At 63.2% G+C, this 13,284-nt stretch overlaps 1 protein-coding gene across 5 annotated transcripts in view; it reads left to right on the top strand.

Moving 5' to 3' along the window:
- Positions 1-262: 262 nt before the first annotated feature.
- The window catches only part of MAP7D1 (MAP7 domain containing 1), a 41,737-nt gene continuing 28,715 nt past the window's right edge, over positions 263-13,284 (top strand). For all 5 annotated transcript variants that reach the window (XM_034754067.1, XM_034754066.1, XM_034754064.1 and 2 more), the window contains exon 1: positions 263-637. In XM_034754067.1, coding sequence (XP_034609958.1) covers positions 598-637 — 40 coding nt within the window. In that variant the 5' untranslated portion in view covers positions 263-597. The remainder of the gene's footprint in view (positions 638-13,284) is intronic.

Genomic DNA, 13,284 nt, shown 5'->3' with positions numbered 1-13,284 from the left:
TCCCCCGCCGGGCACCCAGCGCGCAGGCCGGGGCGCGCCGGCGCTCGGCGCAGCGCAGGGGATTTCTGGCCACCCCCCGTCCCAGAGCAGGCGTCCCCCTGCCCCCGGCCTCTCCCGGGGCGAGGCGGAGACCCCCCTCCCGGCTGGGTGTGCAGACATGGTAGGGGCCTGTCCCGGAGGCCGGGCAGGGACCGGGCTGGCTGTACAATAGCGCCGGGGCTCGCTGCTGCCCCATCAGCTGCTGCCGCCGGCGAGAGGCCGCGGGGTTCTTTGCCTGGGGGAGTCTCGGTCCCCGTCCTGCCGCCCCCCAGCTCGCCGGGCTGCACCCCCCGGGCCAGGGCTGGAGAGCCCCGGGGCCCCGCTTCCCTTTCACCGCAGGCGCCCGGGTCCTGCGCCCCGGGGCGGCGCGTGGTGTTTGCGCGGGGGGCGCGGGGACCGGCGACGAGCCGGGGCGGATTCCGCCCCCCCCTGGAAGGGGCTGGGTCGGATCCGGGGCGGGATGAGCCTGCGGCGGAGCAGTGACTGATTCGTGTCCGATCCCGCTGCTGTGGGGCGGGGGGGCCACAACAGAGCGAGCAGCGCCCTCCCCCGCGCGGCATGGAGCGGGAGGCCGAGGCGATGCGGCCCCGAGCCCAAGGTAAATAGCTGCGCGGGGCCTTCGGGCAGCCTGGGGGGGTCGTGAGATACTTCGTGCCCCTCCCCCACTGGTTGGTCTCCAGCCCCCGGGCCGGGGGGGGGGGGTTGCAGCCCGGGAGGCGAAAGCAGCGTCCAGTCGGAGTCAGTCCCGCGAAGCGCCAGGGTCCCCCCCCCAGCTCCATTGTGCGGCGCGCCCCGGCCCCTCTCCAGCGCGGGGCTCTGCGGTTACCCCCCTCCTCCCCGCGCCCTGCTGTCGGGACGTGCCGGGGCTCTGGCCCGTCTCCCCGGTCCGAGCCCGAGCCCCGCAGGGCGCTGGGAAGGGGCCGCGGCGCGGGGCTCTGGCCCTTCTCCCCGGTCCCGCTCGCAGGGTGGGGAAGGAGGAAGCTCGTGGCGGTGCCTGGGGATGGGGGAGGGGGAGTTCCCCGGGGGCGGGGGGGGTCCCCAGCCCGGCCGCCCCCCTGAGCCCCGGGAGCCGAGAGATCAGCGGGTCTGAACTCCCGGATTCCTCCCCAGCGCCGGGCCTGGGCTGGGCGGGAGCATCTCTCCGGGCGCCTCTGCTGGCCGGGAACAGCCGCCTTTGCTGGAGGGTGGTGGGCAAACGGCCGCTGGCCCAGGCTCGCGGGGCGGGCCGGGGACCCCCAGCCGGGCTGCAGAGTGTGAATAACCGGGGGTGCGCCACGCTGGGGGGCTGGGCCTGTCCAGGGGCTTTCTGGGCTGCGGGGAAAGGGGTGATGGGGGGGCGCTCAGACCCCTTCCCTGGAGGAGGGAGTTTGGGGGGGGGCACGGTCCCTCCTCCGGCTGGGTAGATACCCCTGAATTCAGCCCTAGGCCTGGGGGTTCCAGGGCGATTTGGAATCTTCCCCCAGCAGAAGCAGACTTTTGGAGCCAAGTCCCAGAGATGTCCTAATTTAGGCCAGGCCCGGGACCGTCAGCCTCGCCCTGCAGTGTTTGCAGCCCAGACGTGACTAAACCGGGCTGGGGCACAGAGACACCGGACTCTGCAAATCAGGAGTAACAAGGAGTCCGGTGGCCCCTTAAAGACGATCAGGTTTATGTGGGCATAAACTTTCATGGGTAAAACACCACGTCTGGATTTTTACCCACGAAAGCTCAGGCCCAAATAAATCTGTTAGTGTTTAAGGTGCCACCAGACTCGTCGTTGTTTTTGTGGGTACAGACTAACACGGCTCCCCCTCTGATACAAATCGGGAGTGACTTCTGCAGTCTGGGCCCCCCAGCTGGTGTGAATGGATGCAGCTCCCATTGGAATGAACAGGCCAGATCCATAGATGTGTATGTGGGGGCTGTGGGACTGTGATGTTTTACACCAGGAGAATTGGCGTCTGAGTAGCAGATGGTGCCAGAGGGGACCTGATTCTGCACTCGCCCATCCCAGCGTAAATCAGGAGTCACTCTGGGGAAACGGACAAGTCTGAGCGGAGTGAGGGGAGTACGGGTCCCTCTGAACGACCAACTCCTGCGGGCATCCCAGCTCTGCAGAGCTCAGGGTAGTATGGCAGGTCCCAGGCTCTCCGGAGAGGTCTCCTCGCCATCCAGTCGTGAATGATGTGCTCGCTTTCACTGGGGGGTGACGAAGGCCCAGCTGGGTAGGCAGATAGACCCAGTTGAAATGGAGGGTCCAGGGGAAGGCAGTGCCCCCTCCCTGGAGTTTTAGGGAGCAGGAGGAAAGGAGCTAACGTGGTCTCAGTAGGCCCACAGATTGCCAAGCCTGCAGCCTCTAGGAGCTAATTAGATTCACTCAAGTGGCTGCAAGATAGAAGTTGCCCTTGATGAGACCTTTCCAGACAGTAGCAGTCTCTGTCGTGCAGTGCAGAGAGGGCAAGATCTTGGTGTTTCTGGGTGTGCCTCGTTCCCCACTGAGCTGCAGGGGGCATTGGGGCTGCTGTGGGTCAGGCCACCGTTCCCCCAGAACCTGCCTGCTCCTCCTTTCCCTTTGCCCTGGGGCATCACCGGCATGGGTCCCCAGCCCTGACACATGGTAGGGGCATGGGCCAGGCCCGAGCAGGGGTGGCACTGACACGGGTCAGCTGAATCTCTCCCCCGGGTCTCATCCTCTTGTCTGCTGGCTCCCCTTTCTTCAGGAGCAGAGCTGGGGTGAAGGGGGTGTTAATTTTATTCTCCCTCTTCGCTGGGTTTCTCCTACCCCATACAGGTGGCCCCTCCCCAATGCCAGCGGCTTCAGCCCCCTGGCACACAGGGTGCAGGGCACATCTGCTGGCTCATGAAATCCAGAACCGAAGCAGGCACCTGCAGGGGATTCTGTGCCCGCCCTGCCCCGTCTGTGTGCTGGCTCTGTCGCTGCTCCTCATACCCCTGCTGTGGCTGAGGGCAGAGCTGAGCCAGCCCCACTCAGAGCTTGGTTGGCATCCGTGTGCTTAGCTGTAAGTGCCACAGTACCCATCTCTGCAGCTTTCCCAGACCGTCCGCAGTGTCGGGCAACCTGGGTACAACCCGTCTGTCCTCTGACACTGCTCCGTCTTGCTGTGGAGCTGGGAGCTCACGGTGTCCCTGAACTGCGCTACAGCTTATCCAGACCCTGGGATTGGTTGGAGACATGGTCAAAACGCTGTCGGGTCTTGTCTACACCACAGGGTGCAATGGTGTGTTAGCCCATAACCGGGTCCCCCCAGCATGGTCACATGTGCAGCATAGCCGCCCCCTAGATCTCAGTGAGGAAGGCAGGAGGCTGGTCTGACGAGTGGGAAGGAAAAGGCCTTTCGTGGTGGCTGCGTGGTGGGAGGACATCGGGGGACAGATGCTGAGGATGCAACATCCATGTGTGGCTGTCTCCTGCTGCATTTCTGGGCAGGTTTACGGCATTCCCAGGTGCCGTGCTGCTCTCCCCCGGCCAGGGGTTTTCTGTCTCCCTGGGTGACAGGAGCAGCCAGGCCTGAAGTTGCAGCTTTGCCCAACGCTGCTGAATTCTCTTGCTCCTGGGCAGCCGGAGGGAGGGCAGCGGCTGGCTGGAGTCAGGATTTGTTTTGGCTCCGAGTCCCTCGAAGGGACCCAGCCAAATGCTCTTTGGCCCTGTCTGTGTTGGTATCTCTGGGCGCAGGCAGGGCAGCGCTGTGACTAAGCATGGCTTTGTGGCAGGCCTGTCTTTCCACTGATGGAGGAAGAGGGAAGGCCCGCAGCCCCCTCCCCCCTCCGTCCCTGATGCCCTGTTGCAGGAGTGGGAGGGACAGCTGCTGTGATTCATGGAGGCCTGAGCCGTCCGGGGGAGGGGAGGACAGTGTTGGCAGGGGAACCAGACGAACCAGGGCCCTTCGGAGCTCGCTGCTGGTCGCAGGCAGGCGACCCGGCCCTAAATGCCGAGCTGCAGCCCTGGGGCCCTGCAGCGTTTGATAAATACTGTGTTTAAAAAGAAAACTGCAGACGTATTGTCTGTGCCTGGCTCTCGGCTCCTCCGATGGGCCTGGCTTTCCGTTGTTTATAGCTGAGCAGGACTGTTCTTTCCCTCCTGGTGATGATGGCCTGTGCCTGAGGCGGGGGCATGTGTTCTGGCTGGGTGGGGGCAAGTTCCCTGCCATTGGTGGGAGGTCCTGCTGCCAGACACCCAAGGGATTTCTGTGTGTCCCACCGATATGATGGGAAGCTAGTTTGTTGTTAATCTCCTAGCAAGAAAACAATGGGAATGGGGTGGGGGGAGGGAGGGAGAGAGATCCAGGTGCTAAGCCTCTGGAAGATGTGGGAACAGTTTTGCAGCATGCCACAGTCCTGGGGACAAGTTAGCTCTTTATCGTTTCCAAAGGATGTTATCGAGTTGTGTTAGGCCTGTCTTTGCAGAGCGGGTCTCTGTGAAGCCTGGCACGAATATCAACGAGTTTGTATTTCTGGTGGAAAGGGGTTTGTTTAAACATTTCCCCCTTTCTATTAATTTTGGTCAGTCCAAACTGCCCGGAGAGTGGACTCGCCCTGACTGCCCATTGCTCTGACTGTGTGAAACGGCCCTGAGCCCATGGGGACGAGGAAACGGGGTGAAATCTGGCCCCCGCTCAACTCGTTTTGCCATTGACTTCAATGGGGCCGGGATTTCGCCTGCCCGAGGTGTTTACACTCCTCAGGGGGGCCTCGAGCTGGCTGGCATCCAGGGGAGGGCTGGGCATCTTCCAATTGACCTGGACAGGGCTTGGCAGAGGAACAACGGGTGCACCGCGTCCCCTAGCAAGCCAGCCAGGGTGCTAGTGGCACAGATCTAGGACTGGGCAAGGAAGGGCGGCTCTGTGGAGCCATCAGCAGAGAGATGGTAGCTAAATGCAAGCAGCTGGGTGAGGCCGGCCAAGGACAAGGACAGAGCGGGCACGGGCCTGTTCTCTGTGGTCTCTTTCCTCTTCCCGCTGGGACTGGGGGCCCAAAATACAGAGAACTTGGGTCACCAGCCAAGGCAGGGACTCTGGAGAAAGCCAGGTCAGGGAGAGGATGGAAGGGGTGGCATGGGGTGGAGGCCAGGGCTTGGCCGAGGCCAGCCCGATTGCTTTTCTGAGCTATGCAACATGCAGAACTGCAGTGTGACAGCCCCGGAGTACGTTGTCCAAAAGACTTAGTGCAGCTTTCACTCCGGAGAGCGCTCTGGGGCGCTGACTCCGGGACGGGACAAGAGCCCAGCGCTGGGGAAACGGCCGACCTCACTGCTGGGAGAACAGCCGGCTCTGCGGGCTGGGTCCTGCTAGTGATCTAGGGGTCATGCTGCAGGGTTAACGCCGGTGGTCTCATTCGCAGAGGTGCTGGGCTCCCCTGCTCCAGTTAGAGTCCAGGGGAGCGGCAGATGCTCAGCACCTCTGCAAATGAGGTTGCTAGGCCTGATTTCTGGAAGGCACTGGGACAAGGGCCAGACTTTCAGAAGTGCCCAGCAGCCACCATGTGGCCCTGATGGGCAGGTTTTCTCAGAGCTCAGCGCCCGACTCACCGAGGTCTGCTAGCAATTCTGCCCATGCTGTAAGCTGCTGCTGCTGCTCAGGGTGTCCCCGGTCCTCAGGCACTTCCTACCCAGCTGCTGTCACTGGCCCGATGGGTGTCCGGTCGCAGAGCGTGCCCTGGGGGTCTAGCGCTGACTCCGGGCCGGTCCAGTGCAGAGATAGGCATGGGGCTTGAAAGCAGCTCAGGTTCTCTGGCCCATTTTCCTTTGTTTATTTTTAAATGAATTGTAAACAACCCGAGGTCCCATCCCAGCGCCGCCCTGAGATCCTGCCTCCCTGAGTTCCCCTGTCACGCCTCGCTCCTCGCTCCACATCCTGGACACGGCCTTGCAGCACGGCTGCTCTGCCTTGGCACTGAGGGGCCGGGGTCACGACTGCAGCGAAGTATTCTCAGCTCCTGCGTGGCGAGCAGGCCTCCCTTGCTCCTCGAGGATTGCTCCGGTGCTCCACAAGCTGTGGAGATGCAGCAGGTTATCCACGGGGGGAACAGGGAGCTGGCTGAGCCAATGGTCCCCAGAACGTCCTCCTCTTAGAACAAGTTCTTTTGGCTTGGTCTGTAGAGCAATTGACCCTAAATCTCCTGGGTAGTGCCCGGCCCCACACAGGCAGGCCCCTTGCTGTGGTGCGGCCTCCCTTGCCCTATCGCGGGTCGGTTTAGGGTTAGGAAGGTCTTTGGGGCAGTGTCTGTCTCTCCCCTAAGCTCAGTGACAGCTCAGCAGGCTTCTGTGTGCTGGGTAGGACGGCCCTCCCAGCTCCCCCAAATAAGGAGCAAGCGGAAATGTGATGGCACCGTAGGAAGCAGAGAGCCCCTTAAAATGCAGGCTAACCTGGAGAAGGCGTCTGGACACCCCCTGCCAGAGTCCGGGGAGAGTTGGGGAGCTTCAGGCTTTGGTTCCAGTCTGTTTAGCTTTTGGGTTCTCATGGGCTATGGGCTGTGGGCCCTGACGACTCTGGTGCAAACAGTGCAGGGGAAGGGTTAAACCCAACACACACACACACACCCCTGCCCTGTTTTCACTGGGAGGATGAATGAATGCTGGGGAAGGTACTGGGGGCATGATCTATGGATATTCAAAAACCCCAGCTGCAGCTCCCCTGCCGAGCCCGGGGGGAGTTCAGGGCTCGGGCCTGAGCCTGCTGCACCCCCCTTCCCGCCCCAGGGCAGCTGGGAGCCAGACCCGAACGGGAGCAGCTCAGTTTTCATTTCTGAGTGTTGGAAGATGGTCCTGGGGGGATGTTGGCTTCCCCTGGGCACCGAGCCCAGGTGCTGTGGGACCGGGCTGCCAGCCCACGCCAGTCACGGGGGAGGGTCGTAGTCTCTGTGTCATGAGCACCCCTTTGTGTGGCATCTGTCTGTGCTGAGCTGGCATGGAAGGGCAGGGGTTCCATTCAGCGCTTTGCCCTCAGACTGTGGTGGGCGCTCTCTGGGTCGGCCCTGGCTTCCTGCTGTGGGGCAGGCAGGCCTGCAGCTCTGAGCTGTCATGGGGTGGGCGTACAAGCGGCGCTGTGGGCAGAGGAGCGGTTGTACCTGCCAGGAGCTGCGTCAGGCGCGGGCTGCTTAGTTACGCTCTCAGATGCTGTCATTCAGGTGTGACGGATACAGTTGTTCATGCTAATCCCCCGGAAGCTGCGTGTGTGTGAGCAATTGGGCGTGTGGCTTTGTAGCATGTCTGAGACACGCTCCGCTGCTCCTGATCATCCCGTGGGAAGACAGGAAGGCTGCAGAATGGGGTCCGGGGGCTTTCCCCTCTAGGGGTCCTGGCTCTGATCCGGCCCCAGGGCAGGGGCTGGCTGACTCAGAGGCAGGGCCCTAGGGTGCTGGTTCCAATCTGACGTCAGGTTAGTAGTGACCAGCAGTTGTTCCCACGTGATGACAGTCTGGCCCGTGTAACGTGATCCAGGTTTCTGTGGGCGCCTCAGGCAATGGACCCTAGTTGGCCGTTGCGGTGAGGAGGCCAAGGACTGAATGAACCATGGAGATTGCACCATCCCTTGCCTGCTAGAGGGCTTTCTCTGAGTCATTGAGGCACATTTGCCCGAGTGGGGGTAGAGGAGGTGGCCCCATGCTGGGGATGGGAAGGGGACCCCCCTCCTGGGGCAGGTAGTGGGGTGCCTTTCTCCAGCCCCGTGTGCTCCTCAATGAGGGAAGAGCCCAGGTGTGTCTGCCAGTGGCCGGATTCAGAGGCACTTGCCATGCCCTGGTGTGCTGAGCTGGGGTAGGAGTTGGCCCTCTGCGAGCTGTGTGAGTGGCCTGGGCAGAAGCTGTGCTAACCTGGGAGGGAGCGACACACCGCTGGCCTCATGCCCGAGGTGGCCCCGTTACTTGGCCTCCGCCCAGAGCGGCAGAATCCCTCTGTTCAAGGGACAGCAGCTCTGCGGGGCCCAGCGCGGTGACTGCTTAGCTCCCCGGCGTCTCGGCGTTGGGTTCTTTGTTTTATTCCCCCAAACAAATTCTTCCTCAAACAGCCAAACCCTGCAGCCTGTTGTCCATGAGCAACAAGATCCCTGCAGTAACGAGCCAGCCCCAGCGGCTCACACATCTTCCAGTAACCAGCTGCACTGACCTGAGCATTCGGCTGAATTCCCTGTTGGCTCCCCTTCGTGCCACACACCCTGGCCCTTGGCAGCGGTACCCAGCATGGCAGGATTCAGCTGGAAATGAGCATTGACAGCCGGTGGGAGACCTCTTTAGCCACCCTCCATGGAAGCCTGCTCTGGGGTGGGGATCCTTCTGTGCCGTTGTATGGCCCTGGATAGGGAGCTCCAAAGCCCACGGCGGGCTGGCTGTGGACTGCACGCCGCACAGATGGGCTCTGGAAAGCCGCATTTTAACTTCCTTTGCTTGGCTCAATGCTGGGCTGCCCACCTGCTGCCCTGTAACTGGGAACCTACTGGCGCCTTCCCATCCCAGCCATGCACATGCAGAGACTTGACACCCCGCCCCGCTGGCTGCGAGAGGCTCCCCTTGAGCTGTTGATGAGCTAAGCAAGGTTAGGGGTTGCAGCGCGGAGAGCTGCGTCAGCAGCAGATTGCACAAGAAAGACCCTCCCAGGAAAGTTGCGCTGGTGCCCGGGCGGGTGTGTGCGCCCCAGGGGATATCGCCTGTCCTGCAGTATTGCTTGGGAGACCGCAGGTACCCGCAGGATGACTGCTTTTGCACTCGGCTCCCCAGGGCCCTGCTGTGTCAGTGCTGCACAAGCAGCCCAGGGGGCTCCCGGAGCTGAGCGCAGCCCTTTGAGACGGAGACTGGGGACCCACGGATGCTTGGGAGTTAGCGCCGCTTCAGTTTCGCTCAGCCTCTGCCCCGCCTGACTCTGGGCTGCCGGAGCATCCAGCGGAGACTTCTAGCTCTTCCTCTTCCTCTTCCCGCTCTGGCAGGCAGTGCGGGGGGCTGGGCTTTCCACAGGCTCGTGACTGGCTGCTGGGGTTAGCCAGGCAGTGCCAAGGCATACGTGAAACAAGACCAGAGATCGCTCTTCATTTGCACTCCGGCAGCACCCAGGAGCAGCACCCATGGAGCAGGGGCTCGCTGCGCTAGGTGCGATACAGAGATGACAAAGCCCCAAGGTGCTTCCAGTTGAAGAGGTGGGCACCGGCAGAGCTGGGGGAGCGCCAGGAACCAACGAGGCAGCGTTGGTCCATGGGAGAGGCAGTGGGGTGTGGGCTGGGCTCTGCGCTGTGGCTCTGAAGGGAGCCAAGGCCGAAGCTGGTGTCCTGGGGTCTTTGCCCCTCCCAAGTGCAGAGGGAGGCAGGGGCTGCGACTGGGCTGTTCGGGATCAGCCTTGCTTGGGGATGAAGGGAAGCAGGCCGGTGAGATGCAGCCCCTGGCTCGGGGCCAGGCCTGGCGTCACCGCCGTGCCCTGCCCTTCCTGTGCTAGGTAAGGGCGTTAGCTCAGAGCTCTGCTGGGCCCAGGCGTGTGTGAAGCCTGGATCTTCCCCTGCATAAACTGCTGACGTTAGAAGAGACGCTGGCGCAAAGCGGGGCCGGGTGAGGGCACAGGGACCCCAGCCTGGCATGCTGCAGCCTGCTAGGGACAAGTGGCGTCAGCCCAAAGGCCTGGGAAGGGGGCAGGGCCCTGGGATTGTGATGACGGGGGATGCTCTGATCCTCTCTCTGCCTGGCAGCTCCCACGGGGCCCTGGGAAAGTGCCTGCTCCTACAGAGCCAAGCGCCTCCATCCCCTCCAGCAGAGGCCCCGCTGGGGCAGAGCTCAGCAGCCAGGCCAGGGGTGCCACGCCTCCATCCTCAGGAGGGATCCAAGGCCCCTCCTTGACCCCCAGGACAGCCCAGCCCTGAGGGGTCTCAGCGAGCATCCAGTCCGTTAGCAATGTGCTTCCCAGCCTCTCTGAGCAGCTGCCCCATGTTACCAGGCTACTCCCCCGTGCCCTGCTGAGCTGCGCGTGTTCGTGCCCGCCATGGGGCCCCGAGCGAGGTGGCATGGGGAGCGCCGGCAGCAAAGGAGGGCCTGATCATTGCTTAGCTGTGGGGCCTGTGCCCAGCTCCATCTCTCTGGCGGGGGCCCTGCAGGAGGGCACCCCCACCAGCGCTCATCAGACGCCTGGGGCAAGGCGTGTGTGCGGACCTGTGGCACGTGCCCGGAGAGAGTAAAGTGTCCCTCTGGTTGGCTGGTTGCAAAGCTTTCTTGCCTAGTGTAGATGAGGCTTCGCCAGCAGAGATGCCCCCAGGTGCTTGTGTGCCGTGGTGACGGCAGGATTGTGAGCTAGCTGCAGGGGTGTGTGTGTCCTGCCTTGCCCCAATGGCTTTGACAGCAGCACTTTGCCTGTCCTGAGCATCCCTCCTGCTGCCCCCCGACAACACTGAGACGGGGGCGAGCAGGCCCTGCCATTCAGCGCCATTGCCCCCCTGCACGCCAGCTATGGGAGCTGGGGCACTCTGGGCCCAAGGGCTCGCCACAGCAAGTGGGGAGTTGCCTGGCGTGCCCTGGAATCGCCAGTCTGCACGAGGCGAATGGGAAACACCTGTGTCTGGGGGGCCAGGGCGGAGAGCCTGGCTCTGCGCATGCGTGGGGGGAGTTCATCCCCTCTGGAATTCCCTCCCCACTCGCAGTACACCCACCCTGACCGTTGTCCTGGCAGACAAACCGCGTCGGGTTTCGGGGCAGCTGCTGGGACGAGACAGCGACAGCTGGCGACAGGCTGGGGCAGGGCAGGGCGAGGCTGTGCCTCAGCTGGGTCAGCGCAGGGGCCGACACAGGCGCTGCCTCAGCCGAAGAAATTCTGGCTCCTCTGGTCACCTAGGAAGGATCTTGGCCTGGCCGGTGAACTGGCCTACATGGGCCCTGGTGGCTCGGGCCGGCGGCCCCAGCTCTGCCCTACTGCCCCAGTAAGGGGGTGGTGTTCCCTGCCTGCCTGGTACTCACTGGATGTGCGTTAGCCTCGCCGATGGCAGGGAGGGGAGCTCTCTGCAGCGTCAAGGGCCCAGACCTGCAACCTGAAGCCGTTGCGGGCCAGGAACCCGCCTCCAGGCCTGTTTCTCTGGCATCATGTTCTCCGTGGGCTCTCCCAGGAGGCTGAGCTGAAAGCGAGGGAGCTGGGGGTCCCTAATGGAGTCCTACACAGCCGATACTGCAGCATGACCTGGCCTCATGCAGCCCTGATGCATTGGGGTGTGCGCCCCGACTGCGTCCCCCCAGCCTGCTTCCCGAAGCGCCGCCTGGGCTTTCCTAGGAGGGTTCCCATCTGCCCACTGGCCAAGCCTGACCCTGCCGAGCCCACTAATTCGGCAGCCCACGGCGGTTCGGCTGCAGGTCCAAGAGTCCTGAGGGAAATCGTGTGCAGGGGGACCCTGACGGGGGTCCGGGCTTGCAGGGGGACCCTGACTGGTCTTGGCGTTGGTCAGAGTCGCCCATCCCCCGGCCTTGCCTTGGGTACGTTTGGGGATCTGGGAGAGTATTGCCATCTGTTCTGAGGCGTCATCCTGGGCTTGAAGCTTTCACTCATCTGGTGGCTGCAGGCCCCGGGCGGGGCAGGACACGGCTGCCTCTCGGAGAATCTTTGTCTGACTGGGCCATGGAGGGCGGTCTGGGTGTGGGTGCCCGAGGAGCTGTGACCCTGGGCGGGGGGAGGGGGTGATACCCTCAACTACTCCTGGCCCGTAAATGGCCCGAGTCTCCTTGCCAGATCTGGCTCCATGTGCAGCCAAATCTGCCAGCAGCTCTGCCCTGGGGCGGCAGAGAAGGGGTGCAGTGTGTGTGTGTGTGGGGGGGGAATGGGACAGGCAGATTTGCGAAGGGGCTGTCTCTGGCCCATGTCATGTCCACCCATGCCAGGCTCCCTTGGGCTCCCGCCCCGGCCTGTGTGCACTAGGCCAGTGCTGGGGTGGCTGGTTCCGCGCTAGGTCCGAGGCGGGCAGAGCGGAGGCCGGATCGCTGCAGGTGGCACTCAGGGAGGGCTTGGGGCATTAGGACAGGTCAGACTGGAGCTGCCGCTGCAGGTGGGAATGCACGTGTGTGTCTAACCTGTTGGAGCAGCCAAGCTGGTCTGCACCATGTGCAGCACCTGCCGGCATTGCAACTGCTGAGTAGGGCACCATGAGCCTCAGGATGGGGGACCCCGCTGGTCCCCCTCCTGCCTGCCCCACTGGGGGGATGCTGCCATGCTGCCAGGGGCGTTGCTGTGCAGTGGCAGGGGGAACGGGCTGTGGGCAGAGCTGGTGCAGTTGATTGCAGGGTTGCACTGGGCAGACTCCTGTTCAGACACACCCGGTGCTGTGGGCAGAGGGCTGGGGCAGTTCTTACAGCGCAGCAGGATGGAGCTGGTCCAGCCCAGACAGCCGAGAACCCATGAGGCTGCCACCTCCAGCTCTCGCTCCTCCATCTGTATCCCCAGCCCTGGCAGTGACCGGGGGCTGGGCTCGCCTGCCAGGACGCCTCCCTGCAAGAGCTGCAAGGCAGGGTGCAGCCTGTGTTGGGGGGGGTGCATGCTGTGGTAGGGGACACTGGAGTTGGGTGCCCATCACTGGCAATTTTTCCACGTTCTCCCCTGGAACGAGCCCCTTGCAGCTGTGAGCTGGGTTGCTCCTGGAAAGCGATGCCATCCTCTCCCAGTGCCAGCGCTGCTCTCAAAGCTCCTGGGGTGAGCATGCCTCTGCCGGTGGCACAGAGTGTCTCTGGGATCCCTGGGGACGTTCTCACCAGGCAGCCCCTGCGCTAGTGCAAACGGCTCCTTGCCAGCTGCAGGCTGGGTCTGTGCTGAGACATACCGACCGGCAGCTTGCCGCCTTTGTGGCCAAAGTGCCGAGACGGCAGCGGGGACGTCCTGGCCCGCCAGGCCCTGGCCCTGCGGCTGTGCCGTGCTGCCGTCAGGAGCCAGCCAGGGCTGGTCCTTGTGCGTTTGTTTTTCTCTCCTGTCCTGGCTGTGGCAGGAGAGGGGCCGGGGCCCTTTATACAGCTCATGTGTCTGTCGGGCTCAGTGGCCCTGTCCAGCCCCAGGTTGCAGAGCACTTTGCAAACATTACCCAGCCCTCGGTTCTCGGGGTGCATTACGTCACCCTGCCGGGAGGGGCCGGCTCTGCAGCCACATCTCACCTCCCAACTGCCCTAGCCTGCCCGCGCTTCAGCCTCCCCACTGCTAGTGCAGGGGCCACGTCCCAGCTAGGAGCTTTCCATGCATAGGCTGATCTGAGAGCATTGGCTGGGCCTCCTAATACACCTCTACCCCGATATAACGCTGTCCTCAGGAGCCAAAAAGTC

This window comes from Trachemys scripta, chromosome 20 (genome assembly GCF_013100865.1).
Source record: "Trachemys scripta elegans isolate TJP31775 chromosome 20, CAS_Tse_1.0, whole genome shotgun sequence".
NCBI lineage: Eukaryota > Metazoa > Chordata > Testudines > Emydidae > Trachemys > Trachemys scripta.
Note: the sequence above shows the minus strand (reverse complement) of the source record. Positions and strands in the feature narration are given on the sequence as shown.